Genomic DNA, 21,969 nt, shown 5'->3' with positions numbered 1-21,969 from the left:
AGATGCCCCAAGGCAGATCTCCCTGCCTTTTTCAAAAGAGCACAACTGTTTTAAAGTGTGAACTGTGCCATATGCAACCTGAAGTAAGGTGTTTTCTCTTACAAGGGGGTACCATAGCTGTAAATGTACAGATTACCTCCTTAGACCTTTTGATGTTTCTTCCTCCTCCTACATTATCTTATCCCTGACCCTGCTCATGTCCACATGCGTTGGTCTCAGCCAGACTGAAATGTGAGATCTCAGTCCTCCTCAAGGGGGACCCAGGGGACTTGGGAGTCAGCCAGAGGTAACATATCAGGGAGGAGACATATGGAAAGGAGAAGCGGCAGTATTGTTGGGAAGGCTGAGTTCACCATGACTGGGAGACATGAACTGGAGTTGCAGGAGTAGATGAAATATCCCAGACTAGCTAGGATTCCCCAGATCAGTGACACTCAGAAGCGCCTGTGTCCCAGAAGCACATTTGAAACAGAAATCTAGAAAGACCTTTGATAAATAAAAGTCTGAAATGCAAAAGCTTGTTCTAAACTAGACAACGGTCTCACACTCTGAAAAACCCAGGGAAGTGGAGCAAAAAGCATTGCATAAAAAGACAAAAGGCATGTGAATAACAAGGCCTGCAGAGCAAAAAGTTACTTCAAAAAAGGCTCAGGGTAGCATGTAGAGACAGTGAAAGGGGTGGAGGCATCTGGGACTGTCCTCCTGCCACAGAGGGAGGCTTTGCAGGTTTTCAGGGCAGTGTTTCTGTGCTGGTATTTTCCTGTAAGCCTTCCCTTCCACTCAAAGGGCAAGAAAAACTTTTAATAGTTCATCAGTAGCTGGTGTCCCCCTACTTCCATCCTTCTGTCTGTTTCAAAATCAAATTTTAATTGAAACAAGGTGTTGTAGACAGGATGGAAGTATAATTATCTATAAACAGGCTCTAAAACTGTCACCTTAAGAGGAATGTATGTGACCCAGTTCAAACACCAATATGAAGAAAAATTGTTAAACACATAGACACAGGAAGGTCCCCTTGTAGATTGTTTTAATCTTTGGAAGATATTTATTTATTGTGTTCCAGCAAATGATAACGCATTTTCTGCTTTGATGCCCAGGAAATGCATTTTGATAATAGATTCCATTCACACCACACGTTGTATTGTCACTGAATTTATGACACAGATAATATGCATGCTTTCTAGTTTCTCCTTCTTTCATGATTTTCAAAGAGTTTAATTTATGTATTCTGTTATCTGATATACAGAAGAGATTTTGTTTGGGTTTTTAACCAAATCTTTGTTTGAAACATGTAATTTTTGATGATATAATATTCTAGCTTGAACAAATGATTTATCTGAGAAAACATTTAAAATATTGCAGAGGTTGTGAAACCCATGTAGGTGTTTAAACTTCCAGTTTCATTTATATAACACAGTATTTAAGTAGTCTGAGCTCCCCAGAAGATTACCTGTATAAGTAGCAAAGGCAGACAGGATTCAGGTTTTGTTATTCAATCTCTTTTCAACATATGATATGCTTTCCCAACAGCTGGTTATGTAAAGCAAGGTTTATTGAGGTTATTTTTCAGTACTTGACTCTCAGCACTTCATATTTCTCATTTGTTATTTGCCTCACTTTTTGAGGGCTTGTATGTATAATCCTTACAGCTGATGTTCTGCAGCAGCCTGTGTATCTTGAGGAAAATATTTATTTGAAGCCTAAATATGTTTTCAAGATAAAAAATGCAAAGCTAGGGGTGGCTTATATTTTAAGTATGCTTTTGCAAGTTTAAATAAATGAAACATGGACTTTTAAACTTTATCCATATTCACTGAGCTTGATGCAGTGTTACTATAGATAGGCAGCACTCAGAGCCAGCTACCATTTAAAGACCAATAACAATACTGTGTTTCTAGAGGTTTTATCAAAATGAACTGCTCCTTATCTCTTCTGTGAAGCTACAGAAAACTATCCTATACAACAGTCCTGGGTTCTTGCACACCCACTGCAGAAATTTGCAAATCTTTTTATACCACGCAATGGTCCAGTTGGAAAAAATCTCCTCGTTGAAGCAGTGGCTAAGTAATGGAACAGGCTCCCCAGGGAAATGGTGGAGTCCCTGGAGGTATTCAGTGAACAAGGAGATGTGGCACTTTGTGATATAGTTTAGGGGGCGTGTGGGGCTCAGTTGAAGGTTGGACTTTATGATGTTGGAGATCTTTTCCAGCCTTAATGATTCTATGAAATTGCTTGAAAGCAAAGTAGTTACTGCTTGGAGGCTAATAAACAACATACTCACCAGTCATAGATGCAGACTACAGGCTTTAACAATCAAAATATAGGTGTCTTTGGGGGTTTTTTGGGGTTTATTTGGTTTTTCATTTGTTTTTGGGGATTTTTTCTTTGTTTGTTTGTTTTGTTTTGTTTTGCCTTTGTTAATTGACCAGTAGATTTAGAAATAACACCCGACTGGAAGCTGTGAGTTTTAGTATCCTAGGCAGTCTCTAGAAGGAGAAGTCACAGAGCTTGCATTACAAGATGAAATATAAAGTTGCCTCCAGCCACAGACAGCAAACAGTTTGTTTTGATAAGGTTTTTGGGACAGGTTGACAGTTTAGTTCATTGTCTTTGCTATTGCTTGAATTTGGGTGTTAATCTTGTTATCTAATAGATATATCTTAGGATGTGTTTTAAACTTGTTAGCCTGAATACCAGGGTGCACAAAAGCAGGATGAAGAGATGGGTAGTAGAGGAGAAAGAGAGGTCCTCTGCCTACAAGATTAAACACACATTCTTTAGCAGAAAAACACAGAAGACAGAAATCTCAGGAGACAACAGTCTGCCCTGTTTAACTTTTTCACCAGTTTGGAGACTTCTGGACACCACATCAAAGGGCCTCAATTGCTTCCATCTCATTATTGCTCCTTGTGGCAGCAAAAAGTCAATGAGAGAACTTTCAACTAGGTGAGGTCTGAAGTTCCCAGCAACGAAGAAGGCCCTTGGGCTCCTGGACCCTCTTGTGCCCCCTACACACCTGAAATGCTGTACTTAGCCAGCCACACCATGATATAAAGCAGATAACCCCATTCAGAGAACCAGTAAATGTGTAAAAGCAGTTTGAAGTATGTGCCATATGAAAGTAAGCATCTCTGTGAACCTTCAAGTTGGCATTTATATTTCAAAGCAGTAAATTCATCTGTTTGCACCTTTTGCAATAAAAAATTCGAGGTATACATGTACAAGGAAGGACTTGGAGTAGATATCGTGAATAAAACATCATCTTGGAAGGTGTATCTGCAAGCACAGAAAGAAGGTGGGTCTGAACTGCACATGTCCAGGTTTATATGAGGTACTTTCTTTTGCAAGAGGAGGGAAGACTGCTGAATTTTCTAAAATTTACTCTCTCCCTCCTTTCAGAGCCTTTTGATATTTTCCAGATAGTCCTGGCCTCTATATCTGGATAGGGAATAGAAACCATATTCTTTAATACCAGTGACCAGCCACACAGCATATTTGAATCCTGAACAAAAATTCTTGGAGATGTTGGTACCATTCAGCAAGCCGTAGGCAAAAAAAAATGATTTTATTGAACCTCTTCACCACATGGTCATCAGAAAAGACTGTAAGAAATGTTATCCATTTGTGGTCAGAAGTATCAAGTACAACAAATTACCCTTACTGAATACTTCGGTTACTGTACTTGGCAGTGGATTTGCTTTAACTCCAGGAGGGCATTACGAATGAAATCTTTAGAAGATATTTGAACCAATTGTGCAATACTGGACTTTTCGTTCCTCAGGCCATAGTCCTGCTCCCAGTCTCAGATTCACTGTGCCTATCAATAGATGCATTCTACTAAGAAAACAGAAAATGTGAGCAGTTCCTAACTACAGAAGGCAGCATAGCAGCTAAGATATTTGGAATGAAACCACCACGAGACAACTGCAGTTCCAGCAGGATTTGGCTCAAGCATCATGTGGGAAGCCTTTCCCCTGCCAGACCAGTGATGAAAAAGAGATGGGGGGTGAGGGGAACACAAGTTCCAAGTTGTGAATCACCCCTCGTGCTGGCCAAAGAGCCTGCAGATGGAAATAGGAGGGAAGCGACCACTGAGGCTGAGCTCTGCAACCTTACTTCACCTGGTCCCCACTTGGAAGAACTGTGCTTTGTTTGGCTTTCTGAAATTTGCCTTTTCATACAGCATTTGCCACCATTAATTGGAGCATCTCCTTCCTGCATCTTAATCAAACAGTGCTGGCAAAGAAGAATCATTATTACGAGCTGTGTCAGACATGTGCTGGCCAATTCAAGCCATGAATTGCTTGCCTCAGGCCTGGCAGGTAGGGGTCTCCATTTAATTTTATTCAGAATAAAATTACTAACAGCAATGAAGCTTGTGTAGACCATCCAGAAAAGGAAACAGCCCCTGCTGCTGAGAGAGAGCTCAGTTTCTGTTTTTCCCTCAAGTACATTTAAAACATTGATACTTTCTCCCATGGGAAGAAAATACCACCAGATAAAAAAGGGCAGCAAACACATTAAAATCGGTGCTACACAAAAAATCAAGAGATAAAACCAGCCGAGAAACAGTTCAAAGTCAAAACTGCACACATCCAGAGGTGCCCTACATCTTAGCAAGCATAACTTTCAGGCAGGGAATTCCTACTTCAGGGCACAGGTCCTCTGTCAGCCACAAAGTGGCTTCTAAGTCTGGGTTGTAATGTACCCCAAATGTAGTACAGAAGTGAAATTTTGCTACCAGGAAATGTTCTTGGGGGCCTGGGCTGATTTATCAAGAAGCACCAGAGACCTGCACTCACAGAGTGAACTTCACAAGAATGTAATTCCAACAGGGGCTTTTCACCCCGTTTCCTGATCCCTAGAGGAACGACTGCGGCTTTGCAGCAAGCCTGACGCCCTGTCGCAAGAGATGGAGCCACCTGCGTGTGTGTGGACACTGTGCCCGTGTCCAAGGCAAACAGCTCGCTTCCTGGAGTGCCCTACGGGCGGGGAATGTCGCGGTGCGCCAGCGCCCGGAGCGGGAAGCGGGCGGTGCTGCGGGAGCGGAGCACTCGCTCTGCCCGGCCGGGCTGCGGGCAATGCTGCTCCGGGGCTCGGCGCTGCCGAGGGCTCCGAACTGCGCTCCATGGCTGCCGGGAGGCACGGAAGCGGGGGAAGGGACGGGTTTTCCCCGGAAACTTATCTGTCTGGCAGACAGCAAGCCCAGCATCCGTGTGTTCTGGGAGGTTCCGATAGACGCGTTCACCGCTGAATCAGCCCCGCAGCCTCTTGGCTTGGGGTGGGTTTGGCGGGCAGTCCTGCGTAAGCCTACTGGAAAAGTTCAAAGGGTATTTTCTCGGTTTTTCCCCTTCCACTGCCCCTGCCAAGGCAGCTAACCTCTGCTTCCTTTCTCAGAAACGAACTAAAGCTTTGCTCCACTAAAACGTAGCCACCATGAAGGGGAAAGAAAAAGGAAAAAAAAAAAAAAACAGAAAGAAAAAAATATGTCAAATATAATGGTTAATATATTTGAAAAATTCCTTTTCTCTAGAGAAATATGTTGCAGATTGGATGACAGTCATGTTTCTTTCCTTTTTCTGTTTCTCTCCCTCTTAGCCATGCACATACATTTTTTCTGTGGTAGGGTTCCAATCACTGAAGTTTTGGGCAACTTCCATCACGTATTGCTGTAACTGGGACTGGGCTAGGACAGCAGGCAGCAGGCCAGCTTTCTGGGATAGAAGCATTCCCCCTGTATGGAGAAGGAGGAGAAAGGGACAACATGCCTCTCTACTTTTCTTGTCAGCATATGGTGGTTTAGATAATGATAAGGCACGCTGAAGAGGAGTGTGTGGCTTTTAATCTAAGCTCATCAGTATGGTGTGTGTGAAATACTGGCTTTAGTGAGCTGCACTGGCTCTGGATGGAGGGGAGATTTTGCAGTGCTTCTGTCTAGCCTCAGTTCACCCAGCCTGGCTCCCTGCAGGAAAACTTATTTTAAGGTGGATTTATGAACCAAGATGCCACCCCCTTCTTGCAAAGCTCGGTAGCTGCTTGATTGCTTTTTAGCGTGAGAGTTCAGAAAAACATTCTTAAACTATGATGTCTCCAGAGGTTTGTGGTAAGAAAACAATGTTAATTTGCCCAGTCTAGAAGCAGAAAGATTAAAAAAGAGTAAAGTACACTGTGTTCTTTGTTCCAATTACCTGAAATTAGTATCTTTGTTGGAGATAAGTGCCATAAATGGCTTTAACATTTCCAGGTTTTTCTCTCATTTTGGAGCAGTGCTGTATTGCTGCCACAGCACTGCTGCACCACACAGCACAATCCACCTATTTGCACTTTTTAATGAGCAGTGACTCTACTGTAGCTATTGCATTAGCTGTGCATCCATGATTTGATTTCCAAAGGAGAGTGTGTCGTAATAAGCTTCTAGAAAAGTTCAAGACAGCTGCCTGTGTCATGGAAAAATAAGACTTGATTAACAGAGGATGTAGGAAGCCAAAGTAAATACTAGAAATGTGTAAAGCAGTTATGGTGGTGTAGATTAGTACATATGAAGGGAGGTGTAAATCTGAGTGCTTGACATGATTGATTCTTACGTCGAAAGGGAAGTCATTGTGTTATTATGTTTTTAGTCAGAAGTCCCTGCTGACAGTGTTGGAGCTGTTTCAATGTCCCACTCAATTAAAAATCTCAAATATTGTGAAGAGCTGGGCCTGCATTCCCATTTTTCCTGAATTTCAAATGTGGAAGGACAAGTAACAAGACAGGAAATGCTAAACTTTGAATACTGTGCCCGACAGCAAAAACTACTGGCGTATACATGCAGCACCTCTTTGTTGAACCACATAACTCGTGTTTGAGAAGTATCCTACCATGAGAGGTAGATGTGATGGTAGCTGGGTGACAGGACCATCTAGAAGGCAGGAGGAGAGCTTTGTGAGCCTATGAGTCTTGCAAAGCCTTTCAGATGTTCTCACCTCTCTCGCACATTGCAGACAAGTGGGCGAAAAGCTGCAAGTTACTTAAGTCAGTCACTGTGACACATCCAGTTAGCTTGGTTATGAAGAGAGCATGAATTATGATATTCTACTCTGTCATTTAAAGATAAATATTTTACAGCACAAATCCCATTATTGTGTGTACATTTTTAAAAGAAAGATTGTGTTTTCTTTTGGGTCTTTTGGTTTGCTTGGTTGGGGTTATTTGGTGGGGTATTTTGTTGCTGGTGTTTTTTTAACAGCAATTTTAAGACATTCAGTCTTGCTAAGAGGTAGGTCCAAGTTGTGGTTAAATCCTGCAGACGATAGTCTTGCTGATCTCAGGATTTTCCAAATATTAAAATACATGTCTGGATTTCTCAAAACCCCACAAAACTTCAAGAACATTAGACCCATTTCACCTTTCCCCAGATAACTGAGATGGCCATAAACTGCTTGATTGTCCTGGTCCTACCGACATTTCTTATAATAAGCAGTCTCTTGAATAGCTTTTAGTGACTTATTAGCAACTTCAGGTATTATATTTTAGCAAACAATATCAAAGTTTATCCCCTAGCTTTTGCTTAACTACAATAAATTATTTATAAGGTGCAACCCTATGTCATGCAGAGATGCTTTTCCCAGTCATGTTGTTTTATATGACATGTACCATTAAAATGTCATTTTGGGGGGGTTCTGTATGGAGATGTGAATGAAGTTGGAGCAAAGAAAAATAAATCTTCCAGTAAACCCTGTCACTCTTGTGACTATGATAGCTGTGCCATCCCCAGAACTGCTTCCTACAGGAGCCTGAGGCCAAGGCTGGAGGTTGGTACATGCATGGCTCCAGATGTGGGCTGGTCTAGATGAGAATTAGTTTTAGCAGAATCAAATGGAAGTCCTTTTCTAGAGATAAGCCTGAAGTGCTCATGTACTATTAAGTTCCTGGCAAAGTCTTTACAATGTATATATTTACACTCAGGATTTGTACCTACATTTACACTCGGGGTTTTAAGATATAGTTACAGTGTGACAAATATCCCTATCTAGACTAGTTGGCAGGAAAAGAACAGAATAAGTACCAGAACACTAAAAGAACAGAATAAGCGTCCATGTGCCTTCTTGAGTGAAGCCTGGAGGGTTTTAGTGAGCCTGGAGTGTGTGCATGTGTCTTTTTCTTTATTTACTTAAGATGGTTTAAGTTTCTCAAGTGGTAACTGGAAGCCTTGGGCAGCAGAAATACACTTGCTGGAGTATGCTTGTCCTGCATTAGGACAGCTGGCTGGCCCCATGGCAAACCATTTTTTATTTTTAGGTGGAGCTTCTGGCTTTTCCCACCCTGGCATTTTGTTTATCCTCTGTAGAAGTCTGTCTTTTTTGGCAAAATGGGCCATTAGCTTTCCTCTTGTGGTTTCAGCTTTTCTTCTTGATTTTCACTTGGAAGTTTTCTTCTTTTAGTGGTTCTTTTCTCTTTACAGGAAGCAGTTTCTGCAAATCCGGAGGTAAATTCTAGTCACTCTGTAGAAATTCTTTCCTTTTATTAAATCAGTCATTTATTTTTCAGTCCTCATTCTTAAGATGAACATCACAGAGTTGTGGTTTGCAAAGGGTTTTGGTTGATTGCTTATTGGAGCAGGGAGGGGAAGTGAGAGATGGAGGGAATCACATCTCACAGGGAAGGTGCTGTTACTAATTATGCCTTGGAGATTATTACTTCGTGGCTCAGATATAATTAGTACTTGATCAAACTATGTGCTATTTAGGACAAAAAGTATGACCCAAAAAGCCAGCTGTTACTTCAAACATTCACTTGTACGGGTTCAGGGAACTGCAATTCTGTAATTCTTATGGGTCCTAACAGCCCCTGAGCCCCTTCCAACAGCTACCATACCTGCAGCCCTCCTCTTGCCAAAACTTTGCCACCTATAGCGGTACAGAGGTGCAAAGGAGTCCTTTTAGGACCCATCTTACTGCTGGATTCTGGTTGTCTTTTGAGAACTCCTTCGAAAATGTATGTTGTAGGACAGAATTTTTAACCTTGTCCATGTCTTATACATGTCAAAATTCACTGAATTGGTAAGACTCATTCCCAAATCTTCAGAGAGCTGCAGATCCCCAATAGAATCCAGGCTGGAGTTTAGCCAGCCTATGCCCAAATCTGCATTCCTCTATCCTCATAGCGCTGCTGACTGGATGAATTGGTGTTACCAAGCTAGCTGAAGCTCCTGCCTTTGAGCATGCCCAGAGGCATGTCAGCCTCATCCAAACTGAGCAGCTCAGTGCCAGGTCTGTCCCCCAGCAGCAGATGCAGCTCTTCCAGACTGCATCTGCAAAATAAAAGGCTATTGTAGGCTACTGCCTTTGTTTGAAGTACAGCAGGGGTGTTGCTGCAGCTCCTGTTCTCCTTACCCCATCACCCAGGGTAAGGATGCTTCCCTGCACCCAGCCTGGTCCTCTCATCTTTCAGCTTCTTTCTCTCAGCTAACAGATTCAAAGAAGCTCTCCCATTCTCTGGGGCATGTCAGAACTTCCAGGGTTGTGTATAACTGTTTTACACTGGGTGCAATCCTGGTTTGTAGAGCTGGAAGGATTAATCAGGAATCTGTGAAGTGCAAGGAGCAAGGCATGTGTGTGAAAGGTGGAAGAGCAGGATTCCACTGCTTCTGCCAGAAATCATCCCTGTGGCTTATGCCTACTTTTCATGAAGGATATAAACAGACCTTGGGGTGACAGTTACTGCCTAAAGGCAGTAACAGAGAAGTCTGTGAGTCCCAGTGGCATTGTATACAGGAAATGTACGGGAAGAATGGCATTTGCACTCCCTGTCCCAGTGTGATGCTTCAGAAGGACATTTCAAGGTCCACAGAGAATTTGGCTTTCAATTCATTATTAGGTAAGTCATACCCATGTGGAGAAAGTTGTTTCATGTGTTTCAGGGCTGTGTTTCACAGTGGGGTCAATGTGCTGTTTCCCAAGGGTTTAGGAGGCATGGGCCAAACCCATGGACATGGAACACTTTGTACCTCACTAAAATGGTGATAGTAATTCTCAGTCTACATAGATCATGGGAAGGGCTCACATAACACTGGAAAGGAGTTGCTGGTACTTATTTCTTAGCTCTCTGATTTTGTACAGCCTGGTAGAAGAGATGAAGCATAACAAATTAATTCTTGGTTGTTAGAGGCCAGAAATGTTTGGTTGATTGTGCTTTACCACCAGTTTCAGTAACACAAGCCACTTTATTTGGAGGAGAGTAAGGTTTGTGCCTATTAGCTGCTGCCACTTGTACACATGAGACTGATGTCAGCCATCAACTTCACATCACCAGCTATGACATATATACACCTTCTTGAAAGGCACAGTTTGAAGTGGTCACTTAAGCTCTATTTATATTCTTTATTTCAAATATTAAGGCCACCATAATGCTGTATGTATTACTTCAGAGGATTACAGATCACACCACAGAGTGTTTTATAAATGATTTCTCTTCAACATAGCCTTATATTGTCAGGGCAATTGCTTCTACAGTCCTACTTCCAGTCCTTCCACCTTAGTCTATGTCCAACTCTTGCTGAAATTTCTGAGATTCTTTATTAAGGTTATTATCAGATCCCACACTGCCTCTGCTGCAAGAACAAGATTTGGGCCCACAGACAATTTATTAAAAGATGCTTAATTCTGTCCCCTTTGCATTGTCTTTATCCATTAGTCATGGAACTAATGACCAGACACAGTATGTAGGCAATGTACATGTATTTATGGTGTCCTTTTAAAGGCATTTCTTCCTCCTGGGAAAAGAGAATTGAGAGAAGCTGCTGTTCCCCAGGATATAAGTGGGATCTCAGCAAAAATTCAAAACCTCCCTATTACCCTTGCTTGCTCAGTGCCCAGCTCACACCAGGCATCAGCCAAGCAGACCAGGCCTGCCTCTCTGCTCACAAGGGTTTATTGCTGTACATTTATCAGCTCCACACAGCAGCACTGAATGCACACACACCCCATTTATTTCACTATGACGAGGCAGGAAACACTTTCTTCCCATGCACGGGTAGGCAGCTGTCTTCTCCTTTACCAAACTGTGCATTGGATTCAAGACTTGCTGAGAAAAGGGACACTGTTCACATGGGCTCTGACTTGTAAATGATTTCTGCACTTGAGAGATGTTTACATCCCAGACTGGGGACCTTGGAGAAGGCTTCAGGCAGTCCATGAGCCAGATGCGGTTTCCTGGGCTGCAATGCTGGGTGCAATGCTGCAGTTAAGTATCCACAGCAGTCAGCATGCAATACCTGAGGGGAGCTCTTGCCCACAGGAGAAGATGCTGGTAAACAGAAACCACAGCCAGCCCCAGCTCACTGTCTAGTGCACTAGTTCTATGCTTTTTGTGTAGAGATTATTGATTTTAGACTACAGTGCCAAGAGACAGCAGTGGTCTGTACAAGTGACCTCATAAGTCATAAACCATGTGCAATTACACAGGCAGTACTAAACTACTACAGTAGTTCAAACAGTGTTTGTTAGTTGTTGTTATTACCTCTCCCAAGAGCTTAGTGCTATTGCTGTCTATAGGCTGTGATTTACAGTAGTGTAATCACCTGAAAATACTGGGTTTGTTAAGCTTCTCAGGTAATACAAAAACCAGTCAAGAAATACTTACAGATACCGAATGGACTTAAAATGTTTTCCTTGGCTGAAAATGTATTATTTTATTATGTTCCACCCATCCACTCACCAACAGACAAAGTCTCGGGGGGGGTCTTTCATTGGGGAACACTTACAAAAAAAGAGAATTATGAAGGAATTTCTTGACTTGTAATATTAGTGGTATGACCACCATAGTGTGACTGAATGTTCAGTAACAGTACAGATACCACTTGACTCTTTTTTTAAAGAGCACTAAGTCAGGGTTTTCCTCCTGAAACATGACATCAAGTCTGTGAAACTCTCCTTGCTTGAAGTGATTCAAGAAGAAAAGCTATGTGCTATTTGAGAATGTAAGCCATACACATTGTTAGAAATTATAAGAGACCTTAAAATCCATTGGTTAGTTTTCTAGTAATAAGTTACTGTTGCATGAATTTATTAAAGATTACTTAGCCCTTCAGGAAAATGATTGTAATCATGATTTTCAAGCTTTTTTTCTGAACAGGGTGGACTTGTAAAAACCTTTTTAAGCTTATACTGGTTAATTTTCAGTTTGATATTTTGTAATAATAAAAAACCCTCCCCTTTGCTCACTTTAATTTTCCTCTGTCAAAGGAGATTAAGGCACATCTCCTTGAGTATGACTGCTCCTCCCGTCCTCCACGGAAGCCCATATATAGCAATTCCATAGGGATCTAGAACACTATGATGGGAGAAAGCCAAGAAATACAGGACAGTGAAATGGAGGGGCTCCAAAATGAGCTGGCCCAAGGCCTCTCTCAATTGAATTTTGCAGCTTTCTAGGATGTGGGGCCAAGGTCATTCCTACTTCAGATGCAGCAGAGGGAAGTGCTGGGACAGGAAGTTTCCATGGGCACACACCTGCTGTTTGAAACAGCCGTGAATAATCAAGGGAAGAGCCTGGAGCTCCAGCACCCTGCTTTCCCTTCCTCTGAAGAGCACGGAGGCAGCAGCTGTGGCTGTGATTGCTTCATTCCTGTCACAGGTCCCAGTAGATCCCTTCCCTTGGGAGCAGCTGGCTCTGCAGTCCCTGATCCCACTGGCTCAGCCCCTGCCCCAGCTCAGCACTGGGGCCACACCAGGCAGTTCAGCTATAATGGTTCTGCTGCCCTGGGGCAACAGCTGCCTACTTTGTCTTGGCCTTTGGGGGCAAGCAGATCCACCCAAACCTACTGCACTCTTAAACAAAAACAGAAAACCCCATGGTAGGCTGGAGACAACTCCCATCTCCAGTGCTTACTGGGCCAGTGGTGTGTGCTGGGCAGGAAGCTGCACAGGAAAACAGGAGCTTGGCCTCTGGGATAGGGTAAATGAGGCATGGAAAACGTGCTTTCCACCTGCCAAAAAGACTGAGGCTAAAGATCTGCCAATTGGATTACACCTTGAGAGGTGTTGCACAAGCTCACCTCTCATTAATGGCATTTAGAGGGATTTCTGTGGGCACTTAGCAGCTGGTGCTGCAGGCCCTTACAGGGGGAATGACAGGAAACGTCACAATGCAAATGTGTGTGAGGCTGAGCCATCCATGGTCTGTGTGAAGTAATGCACTCAGGTGATACTTCCCACTCAGTAATGGTTGTACTCTAACAGATTACTCCTCACCCTGACTGCTGGCTTTTGCTTCAGTGATATGGGAGTGCTATTAGCCAAAACACATTCTCCCCAAGTCTGAAATGGTATTTGTTGCTGTTTCTCTTTTAAAAAGCTTCCCATTTGTCCTCTTCTCAATTTTAATTCAACTCATGTATGATTATCTAGATAATATCCTGTAAGTACTTTTACACATAAATGTACTTCTCAATTTTTACTTCTTCTGAAACTGTCAATAAAACACTTTAAAACTGCTCTGTGGCACAGATAAGCTTTTCACTCATACCTGTTTTCTCTTAAATAAAGCAAGGGAGGTACTGCTCAGTTCTCTCATAGAAGGCACTGATGAGAGCAGCAGGTTCACGTGCTGTTTTCAAAAGGAACCCAGCAGGACTGAATGCCATCGCACATGTTGGCCACTAGATCTGTTGTGTCCTCAGCTTCCTGCTAAATGAAACATGGTCTGATTGTTCCACATAGTGAACTACTGTTGATTGATGTAATGCTGAATGGTGCTGGTGGCTGATTCATCACTCTTGGCTTGACCATTGCACAACCTAATGAGTAAAAGGGAGGTACTACTGGCTAGGAACAAAAAGCCAACAAGGGAAGAAATATGGAAGGGAAGAAAAGGGAATCTCATAGCCATCATATGGACACAGAACATTGAGAGAAGAGTCACTAAGTTTTTTGCCAAATTTAAGAAGTATTTGATTTTCTGATGCTGATTCATTCAGCGAGACACAGATTTTGAAAACAGAATGTATAAACACTGCATGGGAGAAATTAGCTGAGAAGCAACATCTTAATATAGAGTGCAGGAGTACAAGGAACACTTCTGACAGTGGAGGAGCCTGGGCTCCTACACAGTCATTCCCAAAGAATGTTAAAAATATTTGTGGGAGAGTATAAGCTTGTGAAATCGATTTTCTGAGCTGCTGTCTGCTTATTTAAAACAAAAATGATCTTACAGCAGTTCTATGTGTTTCCTTTTCATATCAGTGTTAAGCTTATCTTATAAACACATAGTTCAGTACGTAATGTAAGTTTAAAATATCCATTATAAAACTCAATGCAAAGAGAATGTGGCTTGGATGCTTGTTGGCATACAGAGAGATATCCTGTCATATTCTTTTTTGTACTGCAATACACTTGTAGCATTACAGATATCTGGGGCTTTGAAGGACCTATTGTAAGCATGTCAAAGACTTCTAGAATTCAGTTTTGGCAATATTAGATCACAAAAACTGAGGAATGAGTCCCACAAACTTTCATTAAACAATGAAAGTTATTGTTTTTCCTGTTTTGGAGTTTAAATTAAACTAGCATTAATACACTCTGCATATTTATTCTTTCAATCAGAAAAAAAGATCTTAACTATTATCATGTCTATAGAAAAATGCATTCAAAACACAGATTAGATACTGAATAGTCACTACTGTGTGCTGCTTGTGCAGGCAAAGAGAAGAGTGTGCCTTGCACAAGATCCTGATGTCCATGGTGGAGTCTGCTGAGTCAGGAGTGCTGTCTCCTCACCAGCACCTCACCTCCCCAGGGACCTGGGGAGTCCAGGACTAACTATGGCACTAGTGTTCCACTGGGCAGTTTTACACGTGGGGAAAGAGCATTCCTACAGCAAGTGGTAACTTGTGTAGCAGCCAGTTCTAGTGCCACCACTCCAGAACTGTTGATGGAGTGTGGGAGTGAAGGCTGTGTAACTGTGGGCTGGGAACAGCTGAGCCTGAACTTGGGAGTCCAGATTACAACCTAGCAAGAATTTAAGGCTGGGACAAAGACTCAGAAGTGGGAAGACAGTAGCTTGTCATAAGAAAGAGGACAGAAAGAAAGAATGGGCAGAAAACTCTCTGCTCCTTTGCCCCTAGACTTAGTTTCAGGAGGTCATGATCATTCTTATGCTGATGTGTTGGCAGGTACCTGTCAGCCATCCCCCAGCAAGAGTCCAAACTTTCTTTCAGTCTCCTTCTCCTAAAGTATGACAATGCTCTGACTTTCTTTCAGTCTCCTTCTTCTAAAGTATGACAATGCTCTGTTGCTCTCAAGTATTCTTTTGGTGTCTCATGGTGCTAAATTCAGTGTTCTAATGTAGAAGGTCTTGCCCTGCTGAAGGTGATCTTGGTGTCAGAATGCCAATGGAGAGTGGAACTCCTGCTTCATACCATTTTTTTTTAAAGGCTGGGAAATTAGTACTTTCTTCATACTAATTAATACAAGTACTGTAATCACTAGGAAAGGTAGAAGAATATTTATACTGTGAAATGAAGCACTCAAAAACTGCCAAGTGTCATGATTAAGAGTTACACAGTGATTTGACTGGATCCTGCTACACTTGTTAACAGATGAACATGTAACAAGCAAAGTATTTTACAAGCAAGTTTGAGTCCAACTTTATTTATGCTGGCAGTTAATTAAATACAAAAATTTGTGTCATCATTTCCACAGCGCCACAGAATCCTGAAAAGTCATCACAACAGCAGCACTTGCTGGGTATTTTAGCTTCATTTTACAGATGGGACAACTTCATAGCCAAGTGGCAAGCACATCTGGTAAGGCAGGTTTACACATTTGGATATCTTGTTACCTTTTCCGTAAATCAAATGACAGTTTCTTCTGAGCCAGGCTAGTACATAAAATATACAGGGTGGAGATGAAATCCTGTCTTTACAGAAATTAATATAAATTATAGTACATGAGACATTTTAGAACAGATACATATCCTTACGGTCTAAATTATTCTGTTCAACAAACTAAATTGCTAACAAATTGGCAAACTAACAAATATCAGTATTTGTGAAAATTAAATCCATATGTTCTTCAAATGCCTGTATCATCAACTACTTCCAGATGTAAAAATCCATGGGTAGTTTTAAAGAATCTCAGTCCCACGGTCAGTTTCCACCATGATACTCCAAATGAGCACAGTTCACAAGCAATATACAAGAATATTTAGTCTGTTCAGGAAACAATACTTGTTGCTTTCCTTAGAGCCAGGTATCCTGTAACCACATCTGAAGGGAGCATCCGAATATAGGCAAATTCTTCAATAGTACTAAATCTTAGCTTGCTCTGTGGATCTGTGTAATTTGCCTGAAAAAGAAACAACAGCAGAGATATGATTAAAATAAAATCTCTAACCCTAATAGCGAAATAAGTATCTTAATTACAAGACCACAAAACAGTCAGTTTCTCTTCCTAGTAACAGCACTGCTGTTCTACCATGTGGCCACAAGTCTGTCTTTTTTTCTTTCTTCTCATGTGAGGACTTATGAGAAGTTAACAGACCCCCTATAAAATCAGATTAGAAATGCATTAAACATAACAGAGGGCTGAAGTAAGCTTCCTATAAAACACAGTGCAAAAGAAATTCCTCAACTCTCTAAACTCACCCTAGCAACTCTGTGCCTTGTGCAGTCTCTCTCAAGGCAGCTCTCCAAAGAGTCAGGCTGTTGCCAATAAATTACCCACAAAGAGGCTGAATTATGGGTGCTCTGATAGCTTTGGACTGCCTTTCTCTTGCTGCATACAACTTAGCTTTTAATTTACTTTAAAGTGGTTGTTAAAGCTAGGGAGTCTCAGCTTATGGTTCTGTGACTGAACTGATAAGAGATTTGAACCCAGCATTGTGGTTTGCTCCAGATGCCTGCTTTCAGGATAGCAGCCAGGCCAGCTCACCCTGGGCTACACTTGTATCCTCTGCTATATTTGGACCCTGGGTGCCTGGGAGCAGTGCCAGTTTCCTTCTATCCTCTCCCCTTCCTTGTTGCTACAGAAACCTGGAGCTCGGCTGAGCTCAGGGGTAGGCCAGGAGGCTGCTCTGGGGGAAGGCAGGCATCAGGGCATTGCCTCTCTACATTCAGCCTCCAGGACAATCCCTGCCTCTCCAGCATTGGATTACCAAGTGCCTGCCAAGGCTCCAAAAGTGTCTTCTGTGCCTTTCTTTAGCACAAGATGGTGGCAGGCTGCAAGGCACAGGCAGTTGAGATCCCTCAAGACATTGATACTAAAAATAGGAAAGGCCAGGAAGAGCTGGAGCAGTCCCCCATGCCGCACAGTTATAGTGCAGAGCTCTCTACATTTTTATGTTGGAAAGCACCTGTTGACCATGGTAACAATCCAGCCAATCATTTGTTCTGATATGACTTAGAAAATTTGGTGTTATTTGTAGCTTTGTTTTCTTTACAAAGAAATGCTGCCAGGTTAATTAAATGTAGTCAGCTAACAGTTCAAGCCATCAATTAAGTTTCAAAGAAATGGCAAAGTTAGAACATTAGGAGGTATAAAATTATACAACAGGTATAAATCTACTTTTATTTCACTCTTTACATCTGGCCTCATGTAAGAAAAAGCTAAGCAATTAGACTGCTTTTCAAATGTGCATAATTCTGTAATAGAATAACCAAGCAATATCTGCAATTTGTATTGTGCAGTGATCTAGGTTAAAAATATTATGGCAGCTCTTGACTGTTCTGGTATTATGTATTGGGCTGTACTGTTTGCAGACACTCATGTATCATAACCAGCCATTCGTGCCATGGCTTCAGCTTGAAAACAAACTTCACCAATACTCCAGCAATAATTAGAGATTAGAATATTAAATTAAGATGAATTTGCAAAGAAAAAACTCTGTCATGTTTTAAAACTAAATCAAAGGCCATGAAGACATGCTCTTAAAATACAATAAACTAGGTATCTCAATCTGTTTCTATAGTAACAGGTCTGATCCATTTTCAGAAAAGGAAGAGAAATAGAAACATTTGAAGGTTTGGGTTTGTTGTTTGGTTTTTTTTTTAATCTGCTTTACAATAAATTACTCTGTTTTGAATGTTAAAATATCTAAATATTCATTTTGCAAGTTTGGAAATAATAGGTTTATTTTGCAGTGTCAATACAGTATATAATAGCTTTAGAATTCTAGGCTGCCTTACAAATATAAATTGGCTGCTCTGCTGAGACCATTGGTAAATTTAATTCCATTTGTGCTACACACAGAAAGAGAAGGGGATCAGTAGAATTTAATTGTGGCATCTAATATGAGAGCAAGTATGCTGATTGAGAATGTTTTAATACACTTCTCTTTTTGTACCTAGTAGACAATTTAATTCTTCCCTAAATGGGTAATGCTAAGGAATTCCTTTCCCCCCCACAAGAGGAATCCAGCATTCCCACAGAAAATATATTCTTACACAAATGCTTTTATATTTTACACAGAAAATACAGGGGCATTTTTCTAATACTACATTTCTACAATATTCTATTGTCCCACATATGCTCCTACTAGGACGTGATCTTGAAAGCATATTTAGTGCTTCTTATGAAACATTTCTAGCCTAGAAATTTAAAGGGCACACTGTCTCAGCTATTTTAATAACAAAAGAGGTTTTTTAAATGTGGTAATTTTATCATAGTCTGGAGAAACCTTGCAGGGCAGGTAAAATAGGAAACTTGACTCACAATGCAATTAGAGGATGGAAAATTAAGGGGAAAAATGGAAAGAGAAGAAAAGAAAACAAAAGCAGCACTGAATGGATTTGTATAGAAAGTATCTATACTAAGCTAGAAGAGTTACAGTACTTAAATCACCGATGGAAAGGAGGCGCTGGTAAAGAAAAGCTGAGGAACTGAGAGAATTTCCTAAGGTTTAACTGACCTTTAACTGGTAGGGGTGTGGTCTCCACTCCCACCTATACCCTGCACCATCAGCTCACTATAGGTGCAATGACTGATTAGTTTTGAAATACATCAAAGGTTAGTGCTGGAAAGCATTATCTAGTTCCTTGGAGATGGGGCAGGAGTCTGCCTGGCTGGAGGGAATTACCTTCCCTGGGTTTGTGAGCATTCTCTTTCATTTGCTGTCTGCCAGTTCATCTGTGAGGGAGATGTTGCTTTTCCTCTCCCTCTTGAACACCAAGGGTTACCAGACTTTATCTGAGCAACTCACTCCCTTTCCAAACCACATGCAGAGGCACAGGCTGGACATATGCCACCTCCTAGGTGCCTCATTTAAATGTGTTACTTAAAAATAAAGTCCAAGAAAATATATGCTACCAAATCAAGATCAAATGCTAGGATGTGCAGGATTACAGTTGGAGCTATAGCTATTCTTTGATGCCTTACACTAAATATCCACTATAAAGCAGCCCTTAGTTAAGTGCTCCCCCATTTTCTGTCCTAATGAGGACTTTTTGCCTAATTCAGTGCACAGAATGCAAGGTGGTATGCTAACCTGCATAACAAATATGTACCTTTAAGGACATCTCCAGGAGATGATATTAAGCCTGTGAATGTGTGCTAGTGCCCTATGGGTGAGAAGCAGATTAAACTGAGGGAAGTGACACAGAAATTCTGTGCAAGGCTCTTTGATATTACAAATTTTTCATTAGTGTATCTATTTAGTGTAACCATTACTTAAGCATTTTTTTTCCAAAATACAACATTCCAAATTCATTTCAATTGTAAGAAATGCACAGACTTCTGCAAAATTAATCACTGGCATTTAAAGGTGAAAAGTGAAAAGATATGCTGTTACTAATACCTGTTTTGTTGTAAGTAAAATTATTCATGTAACATAGGAACCGTTTCAACAGGAGACACAAAATTTTTGTTGGACAGAATTCAATGACTTTACTCCTGTTTTGTGTTAACAGAATCTTTGGGGAATTCAGGCACCAAATTGTAACTACCAAGACCTTCTGGAGCATGTGCAAACTGTATCTAAGTCAATTGTGGTTTGCCTTTTTTTCCCCCTTTCTCCTCTTTCTTTAACAAAACATGTAAAAGAGCCCATCTGTGACACACAGGCTATACACCTGCCAAACTCCAACTTCCAGCTCTGAAGCATAGGGGTATCTGAAATTCTCAACAGTCTATGCCAAGTGTCTGTTTCAGGCTGATTTGTTTGAGGCAACGTTTGAGAGCAGTGATAACAAGGCTGGGTTTTTTTTTTAACCTGGTGGAAAAGAGCACAAACAATAAAATTTTGCCTAATCTCATTATTGAAAATTGCTGAGCCATCTTTTTAAAACTTCCTCTACAAGATACAATGAAATAAATCCACATCAGGCAAGCAGCATGGAAAGTTTCAGTCATTGTGGGCATACCTTGGCAAAGTCAACAATAATGGAGACTGTGGACTACCAGCTTTCCCTGCAGCTATCTTAAGAATTAGAAATCATGGGCACCAATGTAGATTCTACAGGCGAGAAAGAGGTGTCATAGGAGTTACTTGGCAGGACAAAGTATTTAGTCTGTCCTGACATCTATTAACAACCTAAGGATTTTGTGATGTAGTGGCAAGTATTTGGGGTTTGGTCATAAATCACTGGAGAATTATTAAGCCCAATTCTGAATATGAACTTCAGCACATACATCTTTTACAAAACAAGGCACCAGCACTATTTCATTGTGGAAGGTGAGATGTCATTTTTGAGGGGAAAAAAAAATACTTACTGGAAGTCCTGAGATGTCTGAGTATTTCTTAGCAGGTTTAAAAGAAGGAGGAGCATCAATATTAAAATCTAAAGAGAAACAAAGGCATAAAATCAGTCTCACATATATATATATATATATATTCTATAACATAAACCTACTGTCTGAGGTCTCTATTAACTAGCAACACTAAGGCAAAGGAATATGAAGCAGAATCACCTCTAAAACATTTACTCTGTTAGCATGTAAATCACAGCCTGATCCTGCTCATCTATTAATAGAGTTCAGCAGGCAGAACTGCCCTCCCCAGAAGGAAAATGCCAGAGACATTTGAAATGTGTCCATTTCTTCTAAGTCTTAATGAATTCCCTTGCAGTCAGTCACGTGCAAAGAATAACCATTATCAAATGCATACTTTATTGTAAGACTGTGAAACATTGCTCAAGATTGCAGCTCTGCAATACTATAATCCAGAAAAGCAAAGTAATCTTTTAAATCAGTTAAATCTTTAAGCATGTACCACTTTAAGCCCAGTCAATGACCTAGAAAATTGTCTGAATGTTTAAACTGAGGGTTGGAAATTGCTGTTCTTTGGTGCCCTTTAGATAGCAATTATCATTCATAAACATTTTTAAGATACAGTTGATATGCTTAAGTAGTTAAATCCTCTATTTTGGATGTTTACAAAAATATCTTGTATTTGAATGATTTCTTTCCTCTTTCCTGATCTCTCTTGCAATTCATTCAGATGCTATGTTCAATTCAAACACTCCATCCATATCAAATTTCTAACCCATCATCTCATAATTCAAAAGACCCTAATACCACAGACAACTGGTTTTAAATATGAAACTGAATTTCTTTTCCCTCCTTCTTATAAAAGTACTGCAAATTTCTGGTTGCAAACAGAGCACAGTAGAAATAGCAACATCAGCAGATTGTCAGTTACAATGGCTAGGAACACACAGTAGTCTGCATTTTTCTGTAACAGTTGCGTCTAAAACACTTCAAAAAACGGCAAGCTATTTTTGGATAAAGCACCAAGTCTGACAAAAAGTGTGTGCATATTCTCAGTTTTGAAATGCTTCTACTTGCCTAAATAAAATCTGAGGATTGCATTCTGCCAGCAGCTACGTTCAACAGTATCCTACTTTACAAGCAGACTTGAAGAGTATCTAGATTAAGACCACTGCTGTAACTCTGCTCCCGTGGATGTAACCAGCTAGGACTGCTAATCAGCACTGCTAATAGTGTAGTTTCAGCTGTGCTGCACTAAAGAGAGGATGTAGGATTTAAATCTCCCAAG

At 41.0% G+C, this 21,969-nt stretch overlaps 1 protein-coding gene across 1 annotated transcript in view; it reads right to left on the bottom strand.

Annotated features, from left to right (window-relative positions):
- Positions 1 to 15,613: 15,613 nt before the first annotated feature.
- The window catches only part of INO80C (INO80 complex subunit C), a 30,378-nt gene continuing 24,022 nt past the window's right edge, over positions 15,614 to 21,969 (bottom strand). The window contains exons 4-5 of the mRNA XM_030943362.1: positions 20,685 to 20,752; positions 15,614 to 16,325 (exon numbers count right to left, since the gene is read on the bottom strand). Of these exons, the coding sequence (XP_030799222.1) occupies positions 16,194 to 16,325; positions 20,685 to 20,752 (200 nt within the window). The 3' untranslated portion in view covers positions 15,614 to 16,193. The remainder of the gene's footprint in view (positions 16,326 to 20,684; positions 20,753 to 21,969) is intronic.

The sequence above is a fragment of the Camarhynchus parvulus genome, chromosome 2 (assembly GCF_901933205.1).
Source record: "Camarhynchus parvulus chromosome 2, STF_HiC, whole genome shotgun sequence".
Taxonomy (NCBI): domain Eukaryota; kingdom Metazoa; phylum Chordata; class Aves; order Passeriformes; family Thraupidae; genus Camarhynchus; species Camarhynchus parvulus.
This window is presented reverse-complemented; position numbering and strand designations above follow the sequence as displayed.